The sequence below is a fragment of the Sturnira hondurensis genome, unplaced genomic scaffold (genome assembly GCF_014824575.4).
Source record: "Sturnira hondurensis isolate 20B ecotype Veracruz unplaced genomic scaffold, ASM1482457v3 Scaffold0000780, whole genome shotgun sequence".
In the NCBI taxonomy this organism is placed as follows: domain Eukaryota; kingdom Metazoa; phylum Chordata; class Mammalia; order Chiroptera; family Phyllostomidae; genus Sturnira; species Sturnira hondurensis.
The window spans coordinates 19,206,565-19,232,096 of NW_028073411.1; the positions used below are offsets into that span (position 1 = coordinate 19,206,565).

Genomic DNA, 25,532 nt, shown 5'->3' on the forward strand with positions numbered 1-25,532 from the left:
CCTCGCATGCACACGCGGGCGCCACGCGTCCACATGGGCTGACACAGAAGTGCTTTCACGAAGGACAGCAGGGAGAGAAGACTAACCGAGCCCTTCCCATGGCGCCAGGATGGGGTCGCACCCCAAACGCCCTCCTCCGGTGCCCACGCCACCTGGACAGCCCGAAACAGCCCCCCACCCTGGAGCAGCACAGAAAGTTGCCCAATGTCGGTGCCGCTTGCTGCCCCGCAGCTCTGGTCCCTGCAGCTCAGGACCCCCGCTCGGGAAGGAGCTGCCACAGGGGCTGCGAGGCAGCGGGCCTGGGTGCCCCTGCTCCCTGAGACCACAGGCCCTCCCCACCTCCTCTGAGCCCTGGGCTCCGGGGCCCCAGATCCGACTCCACCGTGGGGAGTCCAGCCAGGGGCGGAGGGTCAAGATGCTTACTCTCACCTCCTTTCTAGGGAGGTCAGGCTCTCAGCCCACAGGCCCCTCCCTCCCCGGCCCCTAACTGTGGGCACCATGCTCCTGGTGGCTTCCCAAGGCCCTGCGTGCTCTCTCAAGGGTCCTTTTGTCCTGTTTTCCTCGAATAAGCCCTGGTGAGGGTGCCTGCCAGCACCTGCCCCGGGCCTAGGGCACACCGGGCAAGAGCGGCCCCTGAGCAGCAGGCTGGAGTCTGGGGCGTCCCTGCAGCATCCGGCCCCGCGGGACGCAGGGGGGCGGAGGGAGGCCCCGGCCCCAGGCACTCACCCCAGAAGTTTCTGCCGGGCGCTGTCCTGCAGCTGCGCCACGCGCTCCGGCCCGAGGCCCCTGGACCCACTGGGGCTGTCGCACACGAGCTTGTTGATCGTGGCCCTGAGAATGTTGATCTGTGACAGACGAGACAGACGGGACAGACGGACACTCAGGGCCCGCTGGGTGGCTCGCCACCCCGCCACTGAGCAACGCAGGGGCCTCGGGGGGGTCCACAGCGCCGGCGATAGGGCCTCTAGGCAGATCACGGAGACAACGCAAGTCACGTCAACCCCCAGTGTCACTCCAGGGACACCTACCAAAGGGAAAGTTAAAACCAAGCAAGACGGTTTCTAGCTTCGTAGCCAGCACCCTTTCTGAAGGAACCTCTCCCTTAAACTTTAGCCTGGTCGGCCGTGGGCGGACCCTCTCTGGGCCACCCAGATCTCACACCCCCGTTGCTGCGTGACCCCTGCAGGGGGCCTGAGGAGTGCCTCACCCCAGGGCTTGCCACGCCGATTCCGGTCCCAGCCTTCCCAGAAGAGCAGCACAGAGACGCACAGACGGAAGGATAGACGGGGCCCTGGCACTACCCCAGGCCACCCCCTATTCCCCCCAGTGCACCTGCCACACCCAGGCCCCAACCAGGAGCGTCACGAGCGATGGCCTCTGGTTTCGTGCCCGCCCTTCTGTCCCAGGACCCACCAGGGGCGGGCACTGCACTGTCCCTGGTGCAGGGACGTCTCCCGTACCCTCTGCTCTGCCGCTGCGCACTGGCAGCTTCCTGTCTCGCTCTAAGTTCGGGCCAGGTGTCTGGGTTTGTGTGAGGTTCTTCTCACGACCAGATGCGGGGTGAGGGGTCTGGGGAGAGCCCCACTGAGGAGCAGCACACTCTCAGCAGCTCAGGATCGTGGGGGGCAGGGGGTCCCTGCCCAGCTGCCCCACCCAGAAGCCTCTCCTCCCTCCCCCACTCATCCCCAAGCCTGGTCCGTCCTTGGGGCAGGCGTCTGCAAGCGCCACTGAGAATTCTGTGCGGAGACGGGTCTCCGCCTCCCATCCGCTCATCCAGCCATTTACAACCCACGGACACGTGGACATCATTCCTACTCCAGCAGCAGGCCAGCACTGACCGGTTCCCACTGCATCTCGGCTGCGGCCAGAGCGCGCCCCGATGGCTCCCTGGGACGCGCCTGCCCCGGCTTCTGAGCCCGTCCTCACTTTCCGGCTCGAGTAGCTCCAGGATCACCCTGGCTTCTCTCTGCCCAGGTGGCATCGCCACGGACTCCAGAAGACTATTCCCCTTTGCTGAACAGGCCTACCAGAAACCAGTCTGAGAATGTGGCCAAGGTGGAGGTACAGGTAGACACACGGTGCCTCCTTGCACAACCAAAAGGAGGATAACAAATTTAAAAACAAAACACAATCAGAACTGCCCCCAAATCAAACTGTGTGGAAGTCCTACAACCAAGGAGTTAAAGAAGAAACACTCATCCGAACAGGTAGGAGGGGCAGAGACGGGCAGCCGGGCAGAACGGACCCCCAGCAAAGTGGTGGCTGGAGGACCGGGCAGTCCCACATTCACAGGCACATAAACCGGGGGGAACAGCCGGGGAGCAGGACCGGCTGCACAACCCAGGGCCCCAGTGTGGAGAATAAAGCCTCAGAATTCTGATTGCAAACACCTGTGGGGCGAAGGCGGCAGGGGAGAAGCTCGCAGCCTCCCAGGAGAATTCGTTGGACAGACCCAGAGAGTTCTAGAATGTACACAAACCCACGCACCACCCGGAAACCAGCCACAGAAGGGCCCAATTTGATCGTGGGTAGCCACACACAGGTTCCACGTGGATGCTGGTTTCAAGTCTCGTGGATCAACTCCAGCAGGGTCTCACGGCAGGTGTGTGTTGGACTCTTAACCACCTGCTCTGCGCCCCCAGCAGCAGTGGGCGGGGCTCCTCAGCATCAGCACCAGTCGCTGTCTGGAACTCAGTGGTCCTCACAGGTGTGCACAGGGGTCGAGGCGGTCTCGGTGGCCTCTTCCCAGTGACGTGTGACGTAGAGCACCCGTCAGGCGCTCACGGCCATTGTGCTCTATCTCGCTGCCCGTCTCACACTCGGAGCCCTGGAGCTCAGGGCAGTCGCGGGCGGAGGCCTCTGTCAGACCCACAGTTTGCAAACGCCCCCCTCTTGCGCAGCTCACCGCCTCGCCCCCCGGGCCCCTGCAGAGCAACCGTTCTCAAGTCTGCCTGAGCCCACCCCGTCCCTTCCTTCTCACAGATGGAGCTTCCGCTGTCACACCTGCACATGCACCGTCAAGGCCAAGATCACATGGACCTTCTCCTGCTCACACTTCCGGAAGTCTTACCGCTTACACTTTGCCACTGGGTCTGGCTCCCAAGGGGTACGTTTAAGCCTGAAACTCTCCACACGTGGAAGAGCAGTTAGCTCAAGTCAACAGGACCCGGCACAGAGGCCCAGCCCCACAGGGACGGCCCTCCCCCAGCGCTGCAGCCCCCTCTGTGCAGGGACACCACCTCTGGGGACCTCGGGGAAGGCACAGGCGCTCTGGAGCAGCCCTTGTCACACTATGTGCGGTGAGGGTCAGCTAAACAGAGCTTTCCAAAACACCACAGGACAGAAGCCCGAGTGCCTCGCTGTCAGGGTCGAAAGCTGTGCGATGCCGGTGCCCCTGCTGCCGGTGCTCCTGCTGCCGGTTCTGAGGCCTCCCCAGCAGCACGGGCCTCGGGCGGCAGGGCCGTTCGTGTGGTCCTCCCTGGAGGACGGGCAGGGCAGGACCCGGCCCCAGCTCCCCAACACGAGTCAGCAACACGTGCGCAGGCCTCCCTCGGAAGGAGACCGGGAGAAGAGACCCGCAGCCGTCCGGGCGCTTGGTCCCTCAGCCAGGAGACACTGGCGAGCAGCCGGGGAGTAGCGTGCATCTCTGGGAAAGGCCCGAGAGCTCCCCGGAGCACACGTGTGCTCCTGACAGGATGGGCGTCCGGGCAGCACCCCAGACCAGGAGCAGGGAACACCTGCCGCCCAGGGGCAGGGCGGCCTCACCTCCACCACGTCCTCCGCGCTGAACTGCACGTCGAACGCGAGCTCCATGTCGTGCTCCGGCAGGACGGGGGCGCCGGTGGCTGGGTTCCACCCCAGGCCGCAGAGGACCCCTGTGTAGCACTTCCCGGCACGATCAACCCTAAACAGGGAGTTGGAGAAGAGCCACCACGTCAGAGTCGCCGGCCACCGCTGTAAAGGGAGCAGGACCAGCCCAAGCTCTGACGGCCCTGGGCCAGCAACTCATCCCGCTTTTTGTTTTCTCTGCCAGAACGTGTAGTTACAAAGTAAACGTTTCTACTGATCCGCTCTCTAGGGTCCTAACTCTCGGGACCAGACATGTTTTGGGTCTGTGGTTTTCTGCCCACCTCTGAGCTCTCCCCACGGCTGCGTTAGTGAGACGCCAGACAAGAGGCCGCACACACACTCGTGACTCGTGAGCGCTTACACGGCATTTGCACACCTTGCCGTCTGGAACAAGTGCGCACCTTATGCACACAGCGGCAGGCACACGGGGCGCCAGGGCCTGTCCCTCGCCTCTCCAGGCGTCCCCAGGCCCGCGCTCTCCTCCGCCTGGCCGCGCTGCCACCTGTCCATGCTGCCCTCTGCCCACTCTCCAGAGAACTCCACCTCCTGCCTTCTCCAGCCCACTCCACACACCCGCTCACCTTGCTCCTTGCTCAGGGGCGTCTGTGGGGCCGACTGTGGCATTCTGCACACCAGGCCCTACAAGAGGAGGCCCGGTCCCATCTCTGCTGGCTCCTCCACATTGTCTTGAGCCCGTGCTTGTGCCCCCGCCCCCGCCCCCCCCCCCACGGACACCACTCCACCCCAGGCCTTTCCACATTCCGGTGTGAGTCCAAATGCCGGTGCTGCAGCCCCTCACGGGCTGGACAAGTCACCGCAAGACGAGGAAAGAGACGTCAGGGTTGAACACCTCTGAAAATACTTTGCTAGTTTTCTTTGATTCTTAATCAATCAACTGAGACCTCCTCCAGTCGCCCAGACCAATAACGTTTCCATGGGATAATCTAGGCGGAACCAGTCTCCCTCTCAGTCCCAGAGACACACAGACACGCTGTTTTCCTGACGGGGACTGGGGAGATCCCGCGCTGCCTCCACTCTGAGAGACTCGGGACAGGAGGCACACACTTGGTGCGGGGGCGGGGGGGGGGGCGGGTTTCCTCACCAGGCAGCCCCAGCGGCTCTCTAGGAAGTGACACCCCCTGCCGCCCTGTCACTGACCAGGCGTGAATCATCGTTTCCCGTCACATAGCCGGGAACCGGTCCGAGGCGCAGTGGCAGCCAGGGCTCTCCGCGGTCAGAAACATGGACCTGCCTGCCACCGAGGATGGCCCTGGGAGGCCTGGCCCGGAACCAACCTGCACTAGAGCAGGGCCCCGCCCACTGCCCCAACCATCCATCAGCGACGGTGACCAGAGCAAGGTGTTGGTGCCCCTCTGGGGGTTCTCACATGAACCCGGGGCACTCGGTGCAACCACAGAGACATCCGGTACCCCTCACGATGCACACCGCCTGCTCGCACCGGACACTGCAGAACCCGTGGGGGGCAGGGCCACCGCCCCCGGGGACCCACGAGGCCCCACGGGGCTGGGGCAGGGCCCACACACCAGGCCAGCCCCGCTGTCTGGAAGGCTGAGTGCTCCAGACCAGGAGGTTTAGAATGTGGATGACAGGACAGGGGCCTGCACTGCGAGCTGATGTTCTAGACCTGCCCAGAAGACCAAGCAAAAACCCGTGTCTTCCAAAGACGTGCCCGTCAAGGGGAAACGCCCACAGCAGGAAGCTGCTCGGGGGCCTCTGGGCAGCGTCCCCCAGCAGGCTGCTGAGCGGCGGGAGATGTCAGGACCTCACGATGCTGCCACACCCCCAGGCCACCTGCGAAGACCGCTACTCGGCCCCCTTGGCGCCCCGAGCTGCTGGCATGTGCCGAGGGCTCTCCTGCCATGACATCCTGCGTCCTCAGCCATCCTGAGGTGGGGACAGCCTTGTCCAAAGAAGGGCCTCGGGTCGGGGAGGACACAGAGGGGCAAGCACAGGCCCACGCCCATCTGCTGCCCCCACCCGCTCGAGTGCCCTTTCTTAGCGTGCTGGCCCCGCCCACCACCTGAAGGGACCCCCCCGCATCCCTCTCCAGCACCCCACGGCTCTGTGAGAACACGGCACACACATCAAGACAGGTTCTGCTGCAGCACCAAGATGTGAACACCCGCCAACGGCTCAGACGGGGAATCAGCACAGAGGGTGCCTACGCCAGCCTCCAAAGATGGCAACAAAGAGCGACACCGGTAGCCCCCACCCTGCCTGCTGTCCCTCCAGGGGAGGCAGACACTTCCCGGGGAGAAGCAGGATCTGCAACCCTGCACCCGGAGCCCGGGAGGGGCCAACACCGTGCCAATCGCAAGGTGTGCGCCTTGGGGGCTGGCCCTGACAGGCGACATGGCCTCCAGTGGGATCCCTCTCAGGACACCTGCCACCAGGCAGGGGGGAAGCCCACTGGGCCCATGCAGAAGCAACCTGGGAACGCCCCTGGGGTGGGGGACACTGAGGTTCCAGCCTGACTCAGCTGCTGGGCCTGTCTCTCGCCCACAGCATGACAAAGGGCTATTGAGGGTGACCACCAGGCAGCCACAGTGACGGAAACAAACAGTGAAGGTCCCCTTCGAATCCACTCTCACTTCATTTTTAACCATTCTGCCTGATAGGACCTCTGTGATTTTGAAACACCTGATCAAAAATGGCTCAATCAGAAGAACAAATCAAAGCCCCAGAGCCAATACTTTTAAGAGACCAAGAGACAGCCAACTTTGCACAGTTCAAAACACTGGTGATCAGGATGCTCATAGAATTGAATTTGGTCACAAATTAGATGAAAAAATGAAGACTGAAATGAAGAAAAAAATGAAGTGAAGTGAAGGAAAATGCACAGGGAACCCAATAGTGATGGAAAGGAAACTGGGACTCAAATCAAGGGGGTGGACCAGAAGGAAGGAAGAAATGACCAAACAGGAAAAAGTGAAGTTACAAGAATTCAAGAAAATGAGGAGAGGCTTAGGAACCTCCAGAACATCTTTAAACATTCCAACATCCGAATTATAGGGGTACCAGAAGGGGAAGAGGACGAGCGACAAGTAGAAAGCTTATTTGAACAAATAATAAAGGAGAACTTCCCCAGTCTGACAAAGGAAATAGACTTCCAGGAAATCCAGGGAGCTCAGAGATTCCCAAAGAAGGTGGACCCAAGAAGGAACACACCAAGGCACATCATCATTACATGAGCCAAGATTAAAATGAAGGAGAGAATCCTAGAGGCAGCAAGGGATAAGGGGACAGTCACCTACAAAGGAGTTCCCATCAGACTGTCAGCGGATTTCTCAAAAGAGACCTTACAGGCAAGAAGGGGCTGGAAAGAAGGATTCCAAGTCATGAAATCCAAAGACCTACAGCCAAGATTGCTTTATCCAGCAAAACTTTCATTTAGAATGGAAGGACAGATAAAGTGCTTCTCAGATAAGGTCAAGTTCAAGGAGTTCATCATCACCAAGCCCCTATTATATGAAATGTGAAAGGGACTTATCTAAGAAAAAGATGAAAAATATGAACAGTGAAAGGACAGCAAACTCACAGTTATTAACAACCACACCTAAAACAAAAGCAAACCAAGAGGACAGCTAGATCAGGAGCAGAGCCACAGAAATGGAGATCACATGGAGGGTTAGCAACAGGGGAGTGGGAGGAGGAGAAGGGGGGAGAAGGCACAGAAAATAAGTAGCATAGACGGTAGGCAGAAAATAGACAGGGGGAGAGCAAGAGTAGTGTGGGAAATGTAGAAGCTATATAACTTACGACACATGGACATGAGCTAAAGGGGGGGAAGGGGGGAGGGGTGTGCAGGGTGAAGGAGAATGAAGGGGGGAATGGGACAACTGTAATGGCATAATCAATAAAATATATCACAAAAAAAGAAAGAAAGGAAACTGAGAGCCACGCCCATGGCAGCGAAGCCCCGTTTCCCATCCCTTTGACCACAGCCCCCACGAGCTCCTGGGGGACCCCGCATGTCCCCTCACGAGCTCCCTGAGCCTCTCTCTGAGGGGTCCGAGCAGACGTATGAACACACAGAGGCCCCGGCGGCCCCCAGCACAGGGCCGGCAGCCGCCCCCACTGCCCCCCCCCACGCCTGCCGGAGCGCACCGCAGCTCCATCGCCGGGGTGAACAGCATGCTGAGCAGGGCCGGCAGCCCGGGCACGTGCGGCAGCAGCGAGGTCTCTCTCAGCAGCATGGTGGACCCTGTCGGAGGGGAGGGGACACAAGGCCCGTGGCAGCTCCCACCGTGCAGCCCCCCAGCCCCGCCCCGTGACTCCTCCTCCGCTGACCTGGCCCCACACACGGCCCAATGCAGGACAACCCCTGCTGTCCGTTCCCACAATGCCCTGCAGACAGAGGCCTCACCACCAAGCTCAAGCTCAAGGCCATCTCTCGGCTGCCTGGTCTGACCAGGACCAAGGACTTGGGCTCATCCCTCTTTGCAGTCCAGCACGGTGGAGCGAGGGCACGAGGGAGCAAGGAGCCCACTTCCGCAGCCACGTAAAGGGCGGGCGGGGCTCCCTTCCTCACACCTGCCCCAGACAGCCCTACGGGGGGCCGTCCAGAACTGCAGGACAGAGGGTGCCCAGTGACTGGGGCGGGGCGGCGGCAGTGGTAGAGAAGAGCCTGCGTGGAAAAACAGCCCCGCTCACCACTCACCGGTTGCGTTGACAGAGAGGGACGCGGCCACCAGCACCCTCTGGTGGAGGTCCTCGGGGGTGTCGCTGATGGCAACCGAGTTGATGCTCTCCTTCTCGATCCAGACGCGTCTGCGAGGCGCAGGCAGAGGGGGCTGCAGTCCCCCAGGCTGTGTGTGACGCCCACCCCGCAGCAGATCCGTTTCAGAGATGCAGTCACTCGCGCAAAGGTAGCAGCCAGTAGGGGAAACACTACTGTCCACGTCCCCTGCACCCTTTCCCTCCCAGACAGCCCGCCACCCCTCCACCCCAGAGTACGGTAGCTGCCCCATGGGCCCCTCCCACCCGTATCCTTGGGAGGCCCGCCACTCCCTGACTGCAAGCCCTGCCCACCTGCTGACAGCCCCAAGTTCCACCTCTCCCCAGACTCTGTCCCTGCTCCCAACACATGGTGGCCACCACCTGCATTCCAGGTAGGCCGCCCAAGGGCCTGCAGAGGAAACCCAAGTGGGCCAGCCCCGCACCTCTCTGCCCAGGCCCTGAGGCCAGTAAGGGCCTCCTCAGCCCCACCCTGCCCGTGGGGACGCCACACCCCAAAGCTGTGGGACAGCACGCACCAGCCTCTGCTGCGTCCCCTGCCCCAGACTTGGTTCGCGAGCAGCCTCTGAGGTGTGCTCCCTCCCAAGACCCTTCTGCCCCAACGTTCAGGGCAAATGCTGACGATCTACAGACCCCCCGAGAGCTGTGGGAGTGCGGGCTCTCCTCAGTCAGGTCGAGGCAGCCAGAGGGCTGCATTTCTAGCCAGCTCCCAGGGACCCCCCACATCTGCTGGTCCCGGGGCACCAGGAGGCCAGGGTCTGCCCTGCCACTGAAGGGACCACAGTCCAGCACACACAGCAAGTCGCCCCCCTAACCCCTTAGTGGCGCCTCCACCCCCAGCACCGCAGCTTCTGTGCCACCACCCAACCCTCTGCCATCCACGAAGCCTCCCCGAGCGGCCAGGCAGGCCACTGCCACCTGGCCCCCACCACCTCCCCCACAGCCTGGCTGCCTCCCCTGCATCCCCCAGGCCTCCACGTGTCTGGGGAACCCAAGTGAGGGTGGTCGCAGGCCTCCCTGGGGCTGTCACCGCACCCTGTGGCCCCGGCAAGACTCTTGCCCACCAACTGAGTAGTTACCACTTCCTCTTGCAAACCCCACTCTGGACCCCCAAGCCCCGGGAGAACCCCAACAGCATGCTGCTTCCTGCTGACCCCGAGGCCATGTGCCGGGCACAGCAGGTGGCCCAGGGTGCTGAGGGACTAGTGATGGTCACAAGAACAGAGAAGGGTCTGGGAAGAAAGGAATGGCCACCGGATGGGAGGGGGAGAGCGAGCCTCAGATCTGAACTAGGGGAGAAGCTGGAAGCAGCTGGAAAAGGCAGCAGGGGCCATAGGTCCGAGAGCGAGGCTGGTTTCTGACGAGCTGCGTGCCCGGGAACCTGTGTGGGCTGTACCTGAACTTGGAGACCCTGGTCAGGCTGTGGCACTTCAGCTCATAGGGGTTGAAAGGTCCGTGCAGCACTGCCTGTCCAAACAAACACCGGGTGTCACTGGGGGAGGTGCGGGGGGGGGGGGGGTGCAAGCACCACTCAACACTCATTCAAACACCGAGTCGGCTGCTGTGCTCAAAAGAAGGAAAAAGCTACATCCCAGTCGTCGGCCTTCAAGATTCAGCGAGGAAGCAGTGCCTTGAAGGAGGGGCTTTTCTGGAATCAACGGCCCCACCAGCCCCTCCCCCCTACAAGCTCCCGAGAGTCTCTGTTTACCACCGTAGCCCCTGACCGGCCTATGGGGGACGCGCCAGCCAGCCCTCCGCCCAGCGCAGGCGGCCAGGGAGCGGGGGTGGCCAGGCTTGCTCCACTTCCACCCCCAATACATGAGCCACCTGTCCCGGCGCCTGTCCGCAGTGAACCCCAGCACGAAGACCAGGAGGGCAGGCGTGAGCGCCGCTCACATGGGGCCCCGGCAGAGTGAGCCGAGGCCGGTACCTTGTGGCTCGGGGTTCCCAGCTTATTGGACGAGAAGCTGTCCAGCAAGACCCGGATCAGACGCTTCTCCTCGTCCATCCCTGGGGACGGCGTGCACGCGTCCGCCACACTTCCTGACGCTTTGGAGAAGAGGCTCGTGAGAACTTCATGGCTTTGCTGAAGAAAATAAGAAAAGTTCCTTTCACTGAAAAAAGCAAAACAAAACAAAACCAAACCTCCCCAAGCGTCTGTCAGTAGATGAGTGGATAAGTATGGAATATTTACACAATAGGGTATATTACTCAACCATAAAAAGATGAGTTTTACTCTGCGACAGCACGGACGGGCCTGGTGAACATAAGGCTGAGTGAGGTGAGTCGGTCAGGGAAAGACAAACGCCACGTGATCTCCCTCACACGTGGAATCTAATGAACAGACTGAAGTAACAAGCAAAATGGAGACGGGCCTGCAGATGGAGAGCACGTGACAGCTGTCTCAGGGCAGATGGCAGGGCAGGGAGGGGCACGGAGGGACCCAGCAGAGAGGAGAAAGGACTCACGGACTTGGACCACAGTGTGGGGACTGCAGGGGCGCGGTACAGGAGGACTAAATGGTAATGGGAAATAATATGATGAAGACTTTTAAAAACCGTACTAAGAGCCCTTTATTCCAAAGTAACCAAAGTATTTTCGAGGTGTGACCTCTTCCTTAGCTGATCTCCAGGTGACTTAGGTAGCAGGAGATGAGTTGACCAAGCACATCCCCAATTCAAACAAGAGTCCAGCAGGCTTCCTAAGGGCTCCCCTCTCTGCCCTCAGCACCTCTCAGCCATCGGGGAACTGAGAGTGAGGAACGTCCTAGAGAACTTGCGTAAACACGCCCTGGCTTTACCTGGGGACTGTCCCTGGGACCCGCAAGTGCGCCCACTCGTGGGAACAACACTCCGCAGCTCTCGCACACACCTGTCTGCCCGCCGAGCCCCACCCCCCGCCCGCCCCGCCTTGGCCTTCCACAGCAGCCTCAAAAGTGGCATCTCAGAGTCTCGGGCCAAGAAAAATTACTGCAGAGGCGATTTTGAAAGCAATGGCTCGAAGACGTTTTGAAACGTCTGAAGCGCTAGCAACAAGTCTTTTATTAGTCACTTACACTGGGGAGACAAGGCTGAGAACGCGTCAGAAAAGCCTCCCCAAACAGAGACCATTTTCACATCGAGTCTCCATCGCAGGGAAAAAACAGTGTCCTAGCAGCAAACCAGCACTCACGCCCAGCCCCCACCACCCGGTTCCCACACCCGCCCCCACCCGAGCCAGGGCCCTGCCCTGCACGCACCCGGGACTCGTAGCACTCCTCCGCCAGCTCGGCGTGGCCCTCGTTGATGAGCACGTCCCTGACGTTGGCGACGTCCTGAGGCCCCGAGGACAGGTAGACGTCCACGTGCAGGACTCTGTGCACCACGGAGAAGACCTTGACGAGCAGCACGCGGCCGCAGACCAGGGCGGCGAAGCGCCGGCTGGCTCGGCTGCTCCAGTGCTCCCCGCACACCAGCGACTGGGCCGAGGGGCGCAGCCTGCAGACCCTGAACTCCAGCGCCTGTGGGCAGAGGGCAGGGCCCACCAGTCCGTGCAGGAGCCACAGCCAAGGCCACCCTGCGCTTCCCAGTGAGCCCCCCACTGCGCCCCACCAGGGCTGGCAGAGCTGAGGGAGGTACCTGCGCTGCCCCCAGCAACCCCGCCCCATCCGAGCCCGACAGGGAGGCTCGAGGCCGTGAGGCTCCGACCCACCCAGAGTCTGTCCTCCTCCACGGGCCCGGACACCTCTCAGGGGGTGCAAGGCCCCCCAAGGGTTCCCGCTCACCCCAAAATCACACTGGCAGAAGTACATCCAGCAGTGCGAGTTTTGAGAAAGAGTGGAAACCCAACGTGGCGAGCCTGATACACAGGCCCCCTGGTGCTGGGAGCAGCCAGCGCGGCCGCGTGCACAGGAGCCCGCCTGCCACACCTGGAACGGGAGCGCGAGGAGGCGGCAAGGGATCTCCATCAGAAGGCCCAGGTCCACGTGGGACTTGTTCCCGTAGTCCACAAAAAACACCTAGTGGGCGGAGACAGGGCCCAGGTCAGCGGAGGCACCACACAGCCACTGCAGGACCCCAGGAGGGCCGCGCCCACCACTGAGGGACAGATCTCCCCTCCCTGACTGCGCTGGCCCGTCTGGCCCAGGGCGCGGTGGGTGGGCGCACCTCGGCAGAGCCCCCAGACACATAGAGGATCTGTGCTCGGAAGTAGCGTGGCTCATCGGCATCAGTGAAAGGCGCCAGGCAGACCAGGTCTGGGTGCGGGTGGACGGCTAAGGGCACCAGCTGCAGGTGGTTTATCTCAGCACTGAGCTTCTTCAGAATCGCTGCGTTCTTCTCGTCCATCCTGTACCCCCAGAAGTGCCCCACTTCAACCACCTAGAAAGGACAGCAGCAGGGTGAAGGCACAGCCCCAACCCGCACAGCCACCCACTCTCCAACCACGCCCCCAGGGCTCTTAATAGGTGTGCCTGACCCTCCCTGGGAGGTGGTGCCTGGGAGGGACAGGAGGAACAGTGCAGAGTCCCAGAAAGAGGGTCCCGTGGGCAGCCCTGCCCACTGCGGCCATCCAACCGCCAGGACCACAAAGGCTTGGGTTTCCAGGGTCCCAGACTCCAGCTCTCCATGTGGCGGCTCCCACTGGCGTGCAGCCACAGATTCACGCAAAGCACAACTGTACTTCAGCTGACACGTCACCTCACCCGCCCCAGCTGGGGTGGCAGGCTGAGCGCCAGCCTGCGAACCACAGGGTCCCTGGCTCGGTTCAGTCAGGGCACATGCCCGGGTTGCAGGCCAGGTCCCTGGTTGAGTGTGCAGGAGAGGCAACCACACATTAATGCTTCTCTCCTCCTCCTCCTCCTCCGTCCCTTCCCCTCTCTCTAAAAGTAAATAAAGTCTTTTAAAAATTTTTATTTCCTTTATCCTCTAAATAAGAATGGAACCAATGCTAATTTTGTGGACACAAATTGAATTATACAGGCATATGCTTTTACGCCAATTAGTATCTTTACACGTATCTTGTGACTAGAACTGATTTTTGGTGTTTTAAACAACCTAACAATTTCAAACTTCAACCCCGAATCCAGAGTGAGTTCTGTGCTTCCCTTGGTGTCCCGGCTGCACCCCCTCCGCGAGCATGGTGGTGCCCGCCCCCCTCGCTGCCCAGCACCCACGCAGGGCCCCAGGCGCCACAGCGCAGGCTCCAGCCTCCTACCTCAGTGACGTCGACTGTCAGCAGGAGGTCTGAAACCAGGTGGGGCCTGTCCAGTGCGTTGAAGGACACTTGGACAGGATCCACGGTCTGCTTCTGGAAGTCCACACTCACCCTGCGTGACGTGGTTTTGGGGGAAAGAGTGAAAGTCGAGTGTTGCAAAGAAAACACGTTCACATGTGTGAACTGCCTGGGCGTCCCACCATCTCTGCGAGACAGGAACGTTCTAGTAAAACGCCTGCACTGGGCGGTGACAAATTGGATCTCATCTCACACCTGAGCTTCTGGGGGCTTCCTGGGCAGCCGGGGGCAGGGGTGTGCACCCAACAGCCCCACACCCTCCAGGAACGTATTCTAAGGGTCAAGACACTTACAAATCTCTATTTTCAAGGGTACAAATTCTACATCTACAATCGGCAATGTTTTCTGACTCGTGGTTCCAGAGATGAGTGACTCTGATGCTTGGAACTGCAAGAACCCACACCTGGTTCCTGTCATCCCATCAGGTTCAATGTTATTAGAAAACACACTCACACACGACTTTCTAAAAAGCCCAAGAAACAACGCTCATCCGTTCAAGCAGTAAGAGTGACTGCTCGAGTCTAAGACACAAAACACGAGTTTGGGGGAGAACAGAAGCCCCCTTCCTGCTGCTCCTGTTCCGACAGGAAGAGGAAGGAGCCCAGCGGAGACCCGGGCCCCGCTCTGTCCCCACTTCCACACTGGTTCACGAGGCGGGAGTGACCTGGGCAGGCCCACCCAGCTCTCCAGGCTCAAACGCATCTCAAAGAGGAAAGGATGGACGCAGAACCCCTACCTGCAACAACGTTGAGAACAGGGGCAAAGGGACCCGTTACAAAACCGAAGGGTGATGTGAGCTGGTCCCAGGGAAGAAACTGCACTTGACGGCGGCTGCCAAGCGGCCGGGGCCCTGGTCGGCGCCCCCACACCCGGCAGCAGGCCCACCCCTCACCCCGACGGGTGCCAGGGAAGGGCAGGCCTGTGCAGGCGGCAGCCAGGGGCTGCCACACACCCCACTGCCCACCCCCATCTGCGGACAGAGCTCATCTGCTTGCTCAGGAGGGGGACGAGGACAGCCATCGCGGGCAGGAGGAGGAGGGGACCCAAGGCCCTCTCGGCTGCCCCATGCAACAGGCCAGCACTGCTCCATGGAGGTGGCTCCGCACGTGCAGAGGACCTGGACAGACGTCCCCCTGAGGCAGGAGACAGCACAATGAGCACTCCGAGGCCACACTGCTCTTACTGGCCAGCATCTGGCTCCTGGCTGCCAGGAAACGCCTTTCACCAGTTAGGCAGAATAAATAATAAACCGAGGCAGGGAGGAGGAAGGAGTCAGGACTCACTCTTGAACTCAGCAGTCCCGAGCCTGGTCTGATATTATCGCAGGTGTTCCAACGCCACAAGAAACACCATGTTAGCAAAAAAGAAGGGAGCCCTTGAAACTGTGGCATTTCCACCGTCTGGGAAAGAAAGCCTGGAAACTGGGCTTTCACCCCAGGGCCTAGATGTGGGAGAGGGAACCCAGTGCCCAAAGAAAGAGCCCAGAAAACAACTTTGGGCAATTGCCTGCCTCTGGTCACTGTCTGTTTTACGAGGGAGTCTCTGATGCTCACAGAAAGAGCCCGTCAATAACTCTGGAAAGTGCCCAGTTTTAATTAACTGCCTCCGATCACGTATTTGTTTTACAACAAGATGAACAAATGGAGTCTGAATCGAGGTAAGGATTCGGGCTAACAGACCCCCCCACACACCTAAGTTTGGGTCATCATGTTCCCCCGGGGAAGTTGGCACCGCCCACATTCACCCGTCAATCAACATGTTAACTCTTTCCCCTCCCATCCCACCCACTACATGAGTCCTCAGAACAAAGGACTTGTGCGCTTGGCGCGTACTCTCTCTCTCTCTCTCTCTCACTCTCACTCTCTCTCTCTCTCTCTCTCTCTCTCTCTCTCTCTCTCGGGCCACTGGGCCGCGGGCCACCCAGCCTCAGGCTGCCCAGGGGCTGGCCACCCTGGTCTTTGGCTGCTCTTGCTTTTGCTGCCCTGCTTTGCCCTGAAACTTTGGCTTTCACCCCGCACTCTACCAAGTCCCGTTCCCTTCCATGGGAACGGGCCACTAATAAATGGACTACATACTAACAGATGTGCTGATCTGTGATCTTTTACATGCATCAGCAAGAACCAGGTCTCTCCCGCCAACATCTCCAGAGACCACCAGGCACACGAGAGCGTGCTCCACACCCCTAGTCATCAGGGACAGGCACCCACACCCATGAGGAACTGTCACACCACCCCTGTCAGAAGGGCTTCGAAGATGTGGGGAGAAGGCAGAGGAAGCTGATGCAGCCAGAGAGGACGGCAGTGTGGAGGGTCCTCGAAACTTCAAAACGGAACTACCTATGACCCACCAATCCCTCTCCTGGGTATTCAGCCAAAGGAAATGGAAACACTAACTCGAAGCGATTTCCACACCCCCATGTTGATGCCAGTCAAGGCAGGGACACAACCCAGGTGCGCGTTGACAGGTGAGCGGGGAAGGGAGTCATGCTGCACACGTGTTACTCCGCCATAACAACACGAGGTGGCCCTGCCATCTGCGGTGCGTGGATGGCCGTGAAGGCAGCGTGCCGCGTGGAGCAGCACGGAGGAGGACAGGTGAACGCCAGGGGACCTCACGCACAGTACACATGGGGTCGGAGACAGAACAGAGGCAGAAAACCAAACTGGTGGAGGGAGAGATGGGGTTGTGGGGGGGGGCACGGGGGAAGCAGAGGGAGTGCTGAGAAGACACCAACGCACGGTCCCCAAGACCCTAGGTCCCCACACAAGGACCTGAGTCACACTGCAGCAGGCGCAGGCCGGGCGTGAAGATCTGTCCCGAGAGCTCCCGTCCCAGGGAGAAAAGTCTGTTGCCCCTCGGCCCCCTCCTCTTGCAGCCAGGAGGCCGAGTGTCAGCCTCTTGCGGTAACCGCCTCACGGCACACGCATGCCAAAGCAGCGCACCACACACGCACACAGGGAGGCATTCTCAGGAAAACCGGGGCAGGGGTGGGGGGGATGAACAAGAAGCACGGTCGTTCGGGGAGGTCGAGCAGCGTGCCCGAGCACGCACCGAGAGGGGACGGGGACACCAGGCTCAAAGACAGTGCCGCCCGGCTTCACAGCCAGCGCCATCGACCAAAGCAAGGTCAGTGGTTTGAGGACGCTGAACGCGGGAAGCAGCTGCACAGCCCCAGCCCGCCTCCCTCCGCAGTACCTGGTGTTGCGGAGCTTCGGGGCAGCGCCCCCGAGCAGCCTGCCTTCAATCTCCTCTGCCGAGTGCACGCTCAGCTCAAGCGGCACTTTGAGCTGGGACATCTTGACGGCCAGGTACACGGCAGGAAGAGTCTTGAACCTCTCTGTCGGGTTCCGGGAAAACTCCACAAAGGCTCTGCCCGTGACACAAATCAAATAAATACATGGTTACCAAGCACCTGAGAAAAGAACTAAGGACATACGAATTTCTCTCAAGACTGGACAGAAACGCTCACTCGCACCTCTCCTCGAAGCATCGGCACTCTCGATTCACTCAAAGAAACAAAAATTGCCAAGTCATATCATTAAACTACTACCAAGTGTCATTCTTCACCCTGACCAGTGTGGCTTGGTGAGCTGGGCATCGTCTTGCAAACCGAAGGGTCTCTGGTTCAACTCCCAGTCAGGGCACAGGCCTGGGTTGCAGGCCAGGTCCCCAGTTCGGGGTGCATGAGAGGCAACCGCACACTGATGTTCGTCTCTTTCTCCCTCCCTTCCCCGTCTCTAAAAATAGATATATGAAACCTTTTTTACAAAGCATCATTCTACGTGACAGGAAGAGTAAACTGAGTTCAAACGGGACTGTCCATTAAGAAATCTTCATTGTCACGATGAGAACAGAATGGCAGGTTTCGAGTTTTTCTTTGTTTCACTGTAAAACAAAACACGGAAAGAGGAAACTGCCCACAGGAGCCCTGGGCGACCTCTTCCGTGACCTCCAAACACCAGGCCTGTCTGAGCGGAGCTGATCGACGCCCCCTCCACCCTCCCACCCCCCCAACACCCACCCCAAGCTTACCCCAGTTTGTGTCTGAGCGTCCAGTGCCCTGGGTCAGAACGTCACCTCCCCAAGCCAGACTGTCAGGAAGTGTGCGACGCCCAGGGTCGGTGCGTCAGCCTGGGACGGCCATCCCAGAGCCCTCCAGGCGCCAGACCAGCAGCTACAGCTGCCCCTCCAGAGGGTTGGCAGCTGAATGAGAGCAACTGCCGCTGACAACAGAGAAGCCGCAGCTCCCAGAGGGGACAGCAGACAGCGGCCCACAGGCAGGCCACACCCACATGCACTGGGCTTTGGGGGATGCTCCCGTAACCGTGGAAACCACTTTCCAGCTTTCGAAATTGCGGCGGCTGGGCGCAGAAACCTGCCACTTACTCCGCCCCCTCGAACACAACAGACTTGACCCGGCCGCACCACTTACTTCGCCCCCTCGAACACGATGGACTTGACCTGGCCACACTGCCTGAAGAAGGACTGCAGCTGCTTGTGGTAGAGGAAGCCGTAGGGCGGGGCGTGCTTCAGCTGCAGAACAGGGCAGCCGTCAGAGCGCCGGCCACACAGGGGCCACGCTGACCCCGGGGGCTGATCTGGGGCGCAGGGTGCAGAGACTGGGGACTTCTACATCGGACTAGAGCTGACAACAAACACGTGTTAAACAAAGCCCAACGCTCCCATTAAAAGTGCCCCAAAGTCCAGTCCAGAGAGATCAGCATTTGCCCAGCACGGCCAGAAGGAAACCCTCCCCCAACTGGCCCATCCTGAGCAGGTGAGTGCATCCTGTCCCCCCCCCCCCCCTCCCACCCCGACAGTTCGGGTTCCAAGCTCCAGCCTAAACTGGAGCCCCGGCCCCCGCCCCTGGACCAGGGCCCGGCCCTCGCACACCCACTGCAGCCTGAGTGAGGCCGGGGGCCTGAGCTGCAAACCCCGTCCTGTTGAGGGTCTGGAGGAAGGTTAGGAGGTCACCCTCCCACTCAGAAGCCACAAAACAGAGTGGGGGGAGAGTGAGTCCCCACACAGAGGTCAGTGTGGGGCTCAGGCATCAACACCAAGCACCTGGCCCAGGGCCGCTCAGCCAGTGCTGGGGAGACTCCGGCTGCCCCTGGCTCCCAGAATGCACCCTGTCGGTAGTGACCGGGGGCTGCAGTGGGCACGAGGATGCGAGGGGCCAGCACCCCACAGTGCTCGGGTGAGGGGCCAGACCAGGGTGAAGGCCGGCCCCCGACGATCACCCAGAAGGTCCTGATGGATGAGGCCCCCAGCAGGCGCCGCACCCCCACCCCCACTCCAGCTCTCGTCCCTGCCCCACGTCCCCAGGCCATGCTCTCTCAGCAGCCCTCCCCTCATCAGCTCCACTGCCGCCTGCCAGTCGTGGTGGGAATGGCGACAGGAAGAGCTGGCAAGTGCCCACATGCTCACGGGTACCAGAAACTCAACCGAGCACCCCACAGCCCCTCGGCAGGGGGAGGCTCTTCCCAGAACCAGGCGCCCAGGAAGTCCAGTCCCCAGCTGTGCACCCCACACAGGCACCCTGCAGGCCAACCGCCAGAGTCACCCAGCACCCGCACTGGTTAAGTGCTGCTTCCAGGCTACACCTGCTCACTCAAAGCCGGGCGTGGGGTTCCGTGTGTGAGTGGCACTCTGATCTGGGGCTGTGTGTGGCCTGCAGGACCCAGCTCGTCCACGTGGCGTGAGGCACTGTGGTGGGTCTGCAAAACGGGAGCAGACCCCCAGAAAGTGCCCCACCCCCTTCAAAGCAGCACACAGCACCTGGCTGTGGTGCCACAAGCACGCTGCTCCTCGGGGCTCCCGGCCGGGCCTACAGGAGGGCAGGTGAGGGGCAAGTGGGGTGGGGGCCCTCTGGGCACTGGCACAAACAGGGATGGCAGGGGACTGCACCACCACGTCGGCCTCACAGAGGCGGGGCCCTCCAGATGCGGGCGGCCTGCCCCCGCCTACCACGATGGTTGTCTTGGGGTCCTTGCCGGCCAGCTCCCTCACCGCCATCTCCTCGTCTGGCTGCCCAAATGTAAAGTAGTTGGGGTAGAAAGCACCTGCCAGTACAACCTAGAGGAGGAAAACCATCTCCTGAAGCAACCGCCCCGCCTCGTGTCAGCGTGCTCCTGCCTCACGGACGGCGTGTCTGTGTTGGGGCACCGGGCCTGCCCCCACTCCAGCAGAGTCACGGCTCTGGTCACCCTTCCGTAGCAGACAAACGCCAGCCTGAGCTCTTCTCCAGGGGCTTGGGTGCCGCTCCCACGATGAGGTGGGAAGGCAGTGCGGGGCCCTGCAGGCAGTGGGGACTCCTGCTCCCCTGTGGCCCTTGCCCAGGGCTGAACCAAGCACCTGCGTCTGCATGGGGCCCCTTCTTCAGCAACCACGTGCCCCTGAAGTGCAGGCCAGCCCGAAGGCGGTCTGACGTCCAGGTCGCCTGGACCCAGCTCCGGCCACCTCTGCCGCTGTGCCCGGGAATGCAGATGTCCTCAAAGACCCTTCCAGGACGCACTTCCCTCAACCAGTCCCTGCGAGTCCCCCGCCTGCCCCCAGTCTTCGGCCCCTGCAGCAGCATGGCTCTGAGGGCAGCAGCTGCCTCCCTCACTCTCCCCGAGTGAAACTAGGAGCATGTCGACTACCGCAGAAGCCACACCCGAGGCTCGGTCCTGAGTGTCTCTACCAGCGGCACACAGACTGTGCACACGCACCTGCAGGATGAACCGCTGCTTGTAGGTGAACTCCTGATCCAGGACAGGCCGCCGGGAGCTGACGTTCATGTTAAACTGTGAGACCCGACTCTTCAGCTCCTCGTAGAGCTCGGCCACCTGAGGCAGACACGGGGTGGGCGGTGGCTCAGAGCACCTGTGCGCTCAGAGCCGGCAGACACCGGGCACGGTGGGGTGCACGCCACTCCTCCTGGGGGGCATCGCTGGGCTTGCAGCGCTTCCCAGGAGCCCGCCTGATGAGAGAATGCAAGACTGGCGCAGGACAGTGTGGGTGGAGCATGCGGGACACACGCCCTCTCCATGCCACAGTCCCAGGGCCCCAACGCACACGGACGAGCACGGCCCACAGCGCGGGGCGGGCCGGGCCGTGGTCAAGTCCTCTGTGCTGCGCCCTCGGCCAGGCCAAAACCCCCATCGCGGGCGCGCACTGATGCAGCGGCTGGCGGCACCCGGAGGAGCCCCACGGCCGCAGCGCAGCTGCTCCAGCGCAGCTGCTCCAGGCTCACCGCCCGGCCCCCAGGCGCACACGCAGAACACGCAGCTGCCGTGGCCTGGGGGCGGGCCATCAGTTCAGGGTCGCAAAGCCCCTCAGTAAACTACACGGAGTAAACACGATCAAACTACAGAAGCAACAACCACTGCAGAAACCAGTGCCAGGGCGGGGAGGCGGGGTAACGGTGCGAGGAGGGGCCTGGGGCGGGGGCAGGCCCAGCCCGCAGAGCTGCGCCCCCCCCACCCCCCGCCGTGGCCACAGGCACGTGTGCCCTCCAGGGAGAAACCAAGGGGACTCCTGAGTCCCTGTGCAAGTCCCTTGCTTTGACCAAATATAGCAGCAACAGAATCAACAACAAAACAAAACCTCTCAAAGCAGGTCTCTCCCTGGAAACTCAGGCTCTCCTGAAACGCCCTGGCACGGAGGGGGGCGCGACCCTGCAGATGCCCAGATGCTACTACCGGTTGAGATGCGCCGGCAGGGGCGGGGCCCAGGGGGCGCGCACAGCGCACCCACGGCTTCACGCGCTTCCCATTCAAAGCGCTGACAGTATTGGTGCGCCCATGACTCATCTCGGGAAGACAGAAATGGCGGACCTATTTTCAGACACAGAAAACTAAACTAATAAAAAGCAAAATCAATTAAGGACTTCCGCCAAGATGGAGGCATAGGTGGAAACACTGTGCCTTCTCCCACAACCAAGTTTGAATACAACAAAGGTTTGGAGAAACAAAGACACAACCAAAGGACAGAAAATTGAATTATACGAAAGTCTGACTACATCTAACCATTCAACAGGGACGGTAAGAGGGGCGGAGCCAGCAGCGAGCAAGGTCGGGCAGGACAGGTCCCCCGACCCAGGCGCACAGGCGGCCCGGAACCAGTTGGGGTGTGGGGCAGACTGACTGCGGTCGCACATTCGTGCACAGTGAGACAGACCACGCAGGCCCCAGGGGGCGAGGGCTGACGGCAGTGGCACACTCGCGTGCAGTGGGATGAAATGCGTGGGCCCGGTGACGCAGCAGCTGCGGCACCGGTGAGGGCCGCGGCAGCAGGCGGCAGACGGGACGCCATAGTCCCTCTTTGACCCCGCCCCCACATACAGCGTCACAACCCAGCGACTGAGTTGCCCTGCTCTAGTGAACACCTTAGGGCTCCGATCCTGCTACGTAACAGGCACAAACAGCCCAAAAGATGGCGCAAGAAGAACTCAAAGTCCCAGAGCCAATTAACTCTAAGCGACCAAGAAATTGCCAGCCTCTCAGAAGCACAATTCAAGACACTATTTATCAGGATGCTCACAGAACTGGTGGATTATAGTCACAAATTAGAGGAACATATGAAGGCCAAACTAATTGAAATGAAGGGAGATGTCCAGGAATCCAATAGTGATGGAAAGGAAACTGGGACTCAAATCAATGGAATGGACCAGAAGGAAGAACGAAACATCCAACCAGAAAGAAATGAAGAAATTAGAATTCAAAAAAATGAGGAGAGGCTCAGGAACCTCCAAGACATCTTTAAACGTTCTAACATCTGGATTATGGGGGTACCAGAAGGGGGAAAGAAACAGCCACGAGTGGAACACTTATTTGAACAAATAATAAAGGAGAACTTCCCCAGTCTGGCAAAGGAAATAGACTTCCAGGAAATCCAGGAAGCTCAGAGAGTGCCAAAGAAGTTGGACCCAAGAAGGAACACACCAAGGCACATCATCATTACATTAGCCAAGACCAAAATGAAGGAGAGAACCCTAGAAGCAGCAAGAGATAAGGGGACAGTCACCTACAAAGGAGTACCCATCAGACTGTCAGCGGATTTCTCAAGAGACCTTACAGGCAAGAAGGGGCTGTAGAGAAGTATTCCAAGTCGTGAAATCCAAAGACCTACAGCCAAGATTGCTTTATCCAGCAAAACTTTCATTTAGAATGGAAGGACAGATAAAGTGCTTCTCAGATAAGGGCAAGTTCAAGGAGTTCATCATCACCAAGCCCTTATTATATGAAATGCTAAAGGGACTTATCTAAGAAAAAGAAGGTAAAAAATATGAACAGTGAAAGGACAGCAAACTCACAGTTATTAACCACACCTAAAACAAAAGCAAACCAAGAGGACAGCTAGATCAGAAGTGGAACCATAGAAATGAAGAACACATGGAGGGTTAGCAACAGGGAAGTGGGAGGAGGAGAAGGGGAGAGAAGGCACAGAAAATAGCATAGACAGTAGGTAGAAAATAGATAGGGGGGAGGACAAGAATAGTGGGGGAAATATAGAATCTAAAGAACTTGAAACACGTGGTTATAAACTAAGGAGGGAGAATGGAGGAGGAGGGAGTGTGCGGGTGGAGGGGAATGAAGGGGGGGAATAAAACAACTGTAATGGTATACTCAATAAAATATATTTTTAAAAAAAACCTTCTACCTTTCCCCTCCCCCGAAAACCTACGGAGTGAAATCAAACCAAGAGGAAGCCTCTGAAAACCCAATGGAGCAGCCCGGGCCCCTGGCAAGTGCCAGCACAGGGGTGCAGGACTGACCCCGCAGGCCGGCTGTCCCCCATGCACCGCCCAGAGACTGGGAAGGCTCTGGGATGTCCCGCCTCCTCGGAGTGTCTCTGTCTGGCAGAGGCCCAGGACACAACTGTCACTTACGAATGCATGCTGCGGGCCTTGGTCCACACAGCCCCCAGGTGACCTCTGGAGGGGCTACAAACTAGTAACTGAGGCCAGCCACAGAACGCACAGCAAAACCAGACCCCAAGGCCCGGGGCAAGCCACCCTGGCTGGCAGCAGGTGGCTCTGCCGACACACCAGTGCTGGGAGAGTGTGTGGAGCCGTGGGACCCGCTGGGCGGAGACAACGGACCCTGGCCCCTGGTCCCCTCCACCTCCTCCCCACACACCTCTCCCTGGGCTACTGGGGCTCTGCGCCTGGAGCTGCGCTTGCCAGCAGCACAAGGACAGCGGCTTGGCCAGCCCGTGAATCTTTCCAGCCAATCGCCAGACCTAGGGGGCCGCTCTCAGGACACCCCCCACACGCACGTCTGATCGGGCAATAAAGGGGCCGTGAGCACCCCACCCTCAGAATGACAAAGAGGGCCCTATAAAACCTTTGAAATTCCGGGGCTCCTAATTATAATGGCATGTGACTGTGCTCTATGCTACGCAAATAAGGAACTACACGTGGGTTGTCTGGAGTACACACTGTTCTACGTAAACACAACACTTGTGTCTGTAAGTTACCGTGGAAGTGCAGCACACACACGCACGCGCTGGAAACAGGACACACCTCCCCGCATACTCACCGCTTCCCCGGGTGTTACAACTCACCTCTCTGATTCTCTTGATCTGAATGTAATTTAACCGTCCCCAGTCAAGTTCATCCTTTAAGTACATAAAAGCACCACACTCAGCACAACCTAGCAAGTCAGAGCTGACCTGCTGCTGTAACACCTACAACTCATCCAAAAACATACGGCAAAAGGCATACACGCCAACCAGAACCTGCGCCCCGCCAACGTGCTAGAAGGCGGCCCTGGGGGGGATGGGGACCCCCAGACAGGCCTGCCGGCCACAGTGTCAGAACAACAAACCTGCCCCAAACTCGGGCAGGGAGCTCACAGACTAAGTTGCGTACAGCCCGTTAGCTGAAAGCAGCCGCAGGAAAGGCCTCAGGTGCTGGGAGTGGAGCGAGCAGGGCAGTGAGCACCCCAGCTGCCTCGGCCACGCACGGCAGAAGGACCCTGCTGCCCCAGGGAGGCACCCACCGCACGGGGCAGGCCAACACGGTCAGGCAGTGACCTGAGTCCAGACAGGGCCCCCATACTTCACTGGCCCCTCACAGGGGGCCCCAGCAGCCACAGGGCAGCCCCGCCACCACCCCCCCAAGGCGACTACAGAGACCTACCTTTGGATGCCGCAGCTCCCCCCGCTGTCTGCAGGCCTGCCAGGTCTGAAAGAGATGACCCCAAGTTTCAAAGTCCTCATTGGTGACTCTACTGTTTTTAAAGTCCAAGTTCAACACAGCTGAACTACAGAAAACTCACAAACTTAATTTCCCAGTCAACATCATGAAATTGGACTCCTACCCCCCACCCACTTCTGCCAACAGTCCATCCTTGGTGCTGGGCCCCGCCCCTGCCCACACTTTCACTTCGGGTGGGGCACAGAGGTGGCAGGTGGCGCCATCCTTGGAGGACCCACCCTGAAGGCCTCGACCAGGGCGATGCAGTCACTCTTGCTGTTGCCCGAGAAGAACACCTTGTTCCTGGAAGGGGATGGCAGGCAGGGTCACCTGGGGCTGGCACCACCAAGCGGCTCTAAGACAGGAGCGCAAAATACCTGTACCCGTCCAGGTGCTGCCTGAGAGGCATCGTGAAGAAGTTCTTCAGAGACAGAGCTGCCGCTAGGGGACCAGAAAGAGCGTGAGAGGGTGG

General features: G+C 59.9%; 1 protein-coding gene across 1 annotated transcript in view; it reads right to left on the bottom strand.

The window, feature by feature from the left end:
- TDRD9 (tudor domain containing 9) overlaps positions 1-25,532 on the bottom strand; it is a 53,949-nt gene that overhangs the window by 1,711 nt on the left and 26,706 nt on the right. The window contains exons 17-34 of the mRNA XM_037049918.1: positions 25,438-25,501; positions 25,300-25,363; positions 25,004-25,048; positions 24,427-24,480; positions 20,589-20,705; positions 19,846-19,953; positions 18,311-18,411; positions 17,074-17,247; positions 13,801-13,912; positions 12,753-12,965; positions 12,515-12,604; positions 11,846-12,106; positions 10,538-10,693; positions 10,004-10,074; positions 8,531-8,640; positions 7,978-8,074; positions 3,766-3,904; positions 727-845 (exon numbers count right to left, since the gene is read on the bottom strand). Of these exons, the coding sequence (XP_036905813.1) occupies positions 727-845; positions 3,766-3,904; positions 7,978-8,074; positions 8,531-8,640; positions 10,004-10,074; positions 10,538-10,693; positions 11,846-12,106; positions 12,515-12,604; positions 12,753-12,965; positions 13,801-13,912; positions 17,074-17,247; positions 18,311-18,411; positions 19,846-19,953; positions 20,589-20,705; positions 24,427-24,480; positions 25,004-25,048; positions 25,300-25,363; positions 25,438-25,501 (2,095 nt within the window). The remainder of the gene's footprint in view (positions 1-726; positions 846-3,765; positions 3,905-7,977; positions 8,075-8,530; positions 8,641-10,003; positions 10,075-10,537; positions 10,694-11,845; positions 12,107-12,514; positions 12,605-12,752; positions 12,966-13,800; positions 13,913-17,073; positions 17,248-18,310; positions 18,412-19,845; positions 19,954-20,588; positions 20,706-24,426; positions 24,481-25,003; positions 25,049-25,299; positions 25,364-25,437; positions 25,502-25,532) is intronic.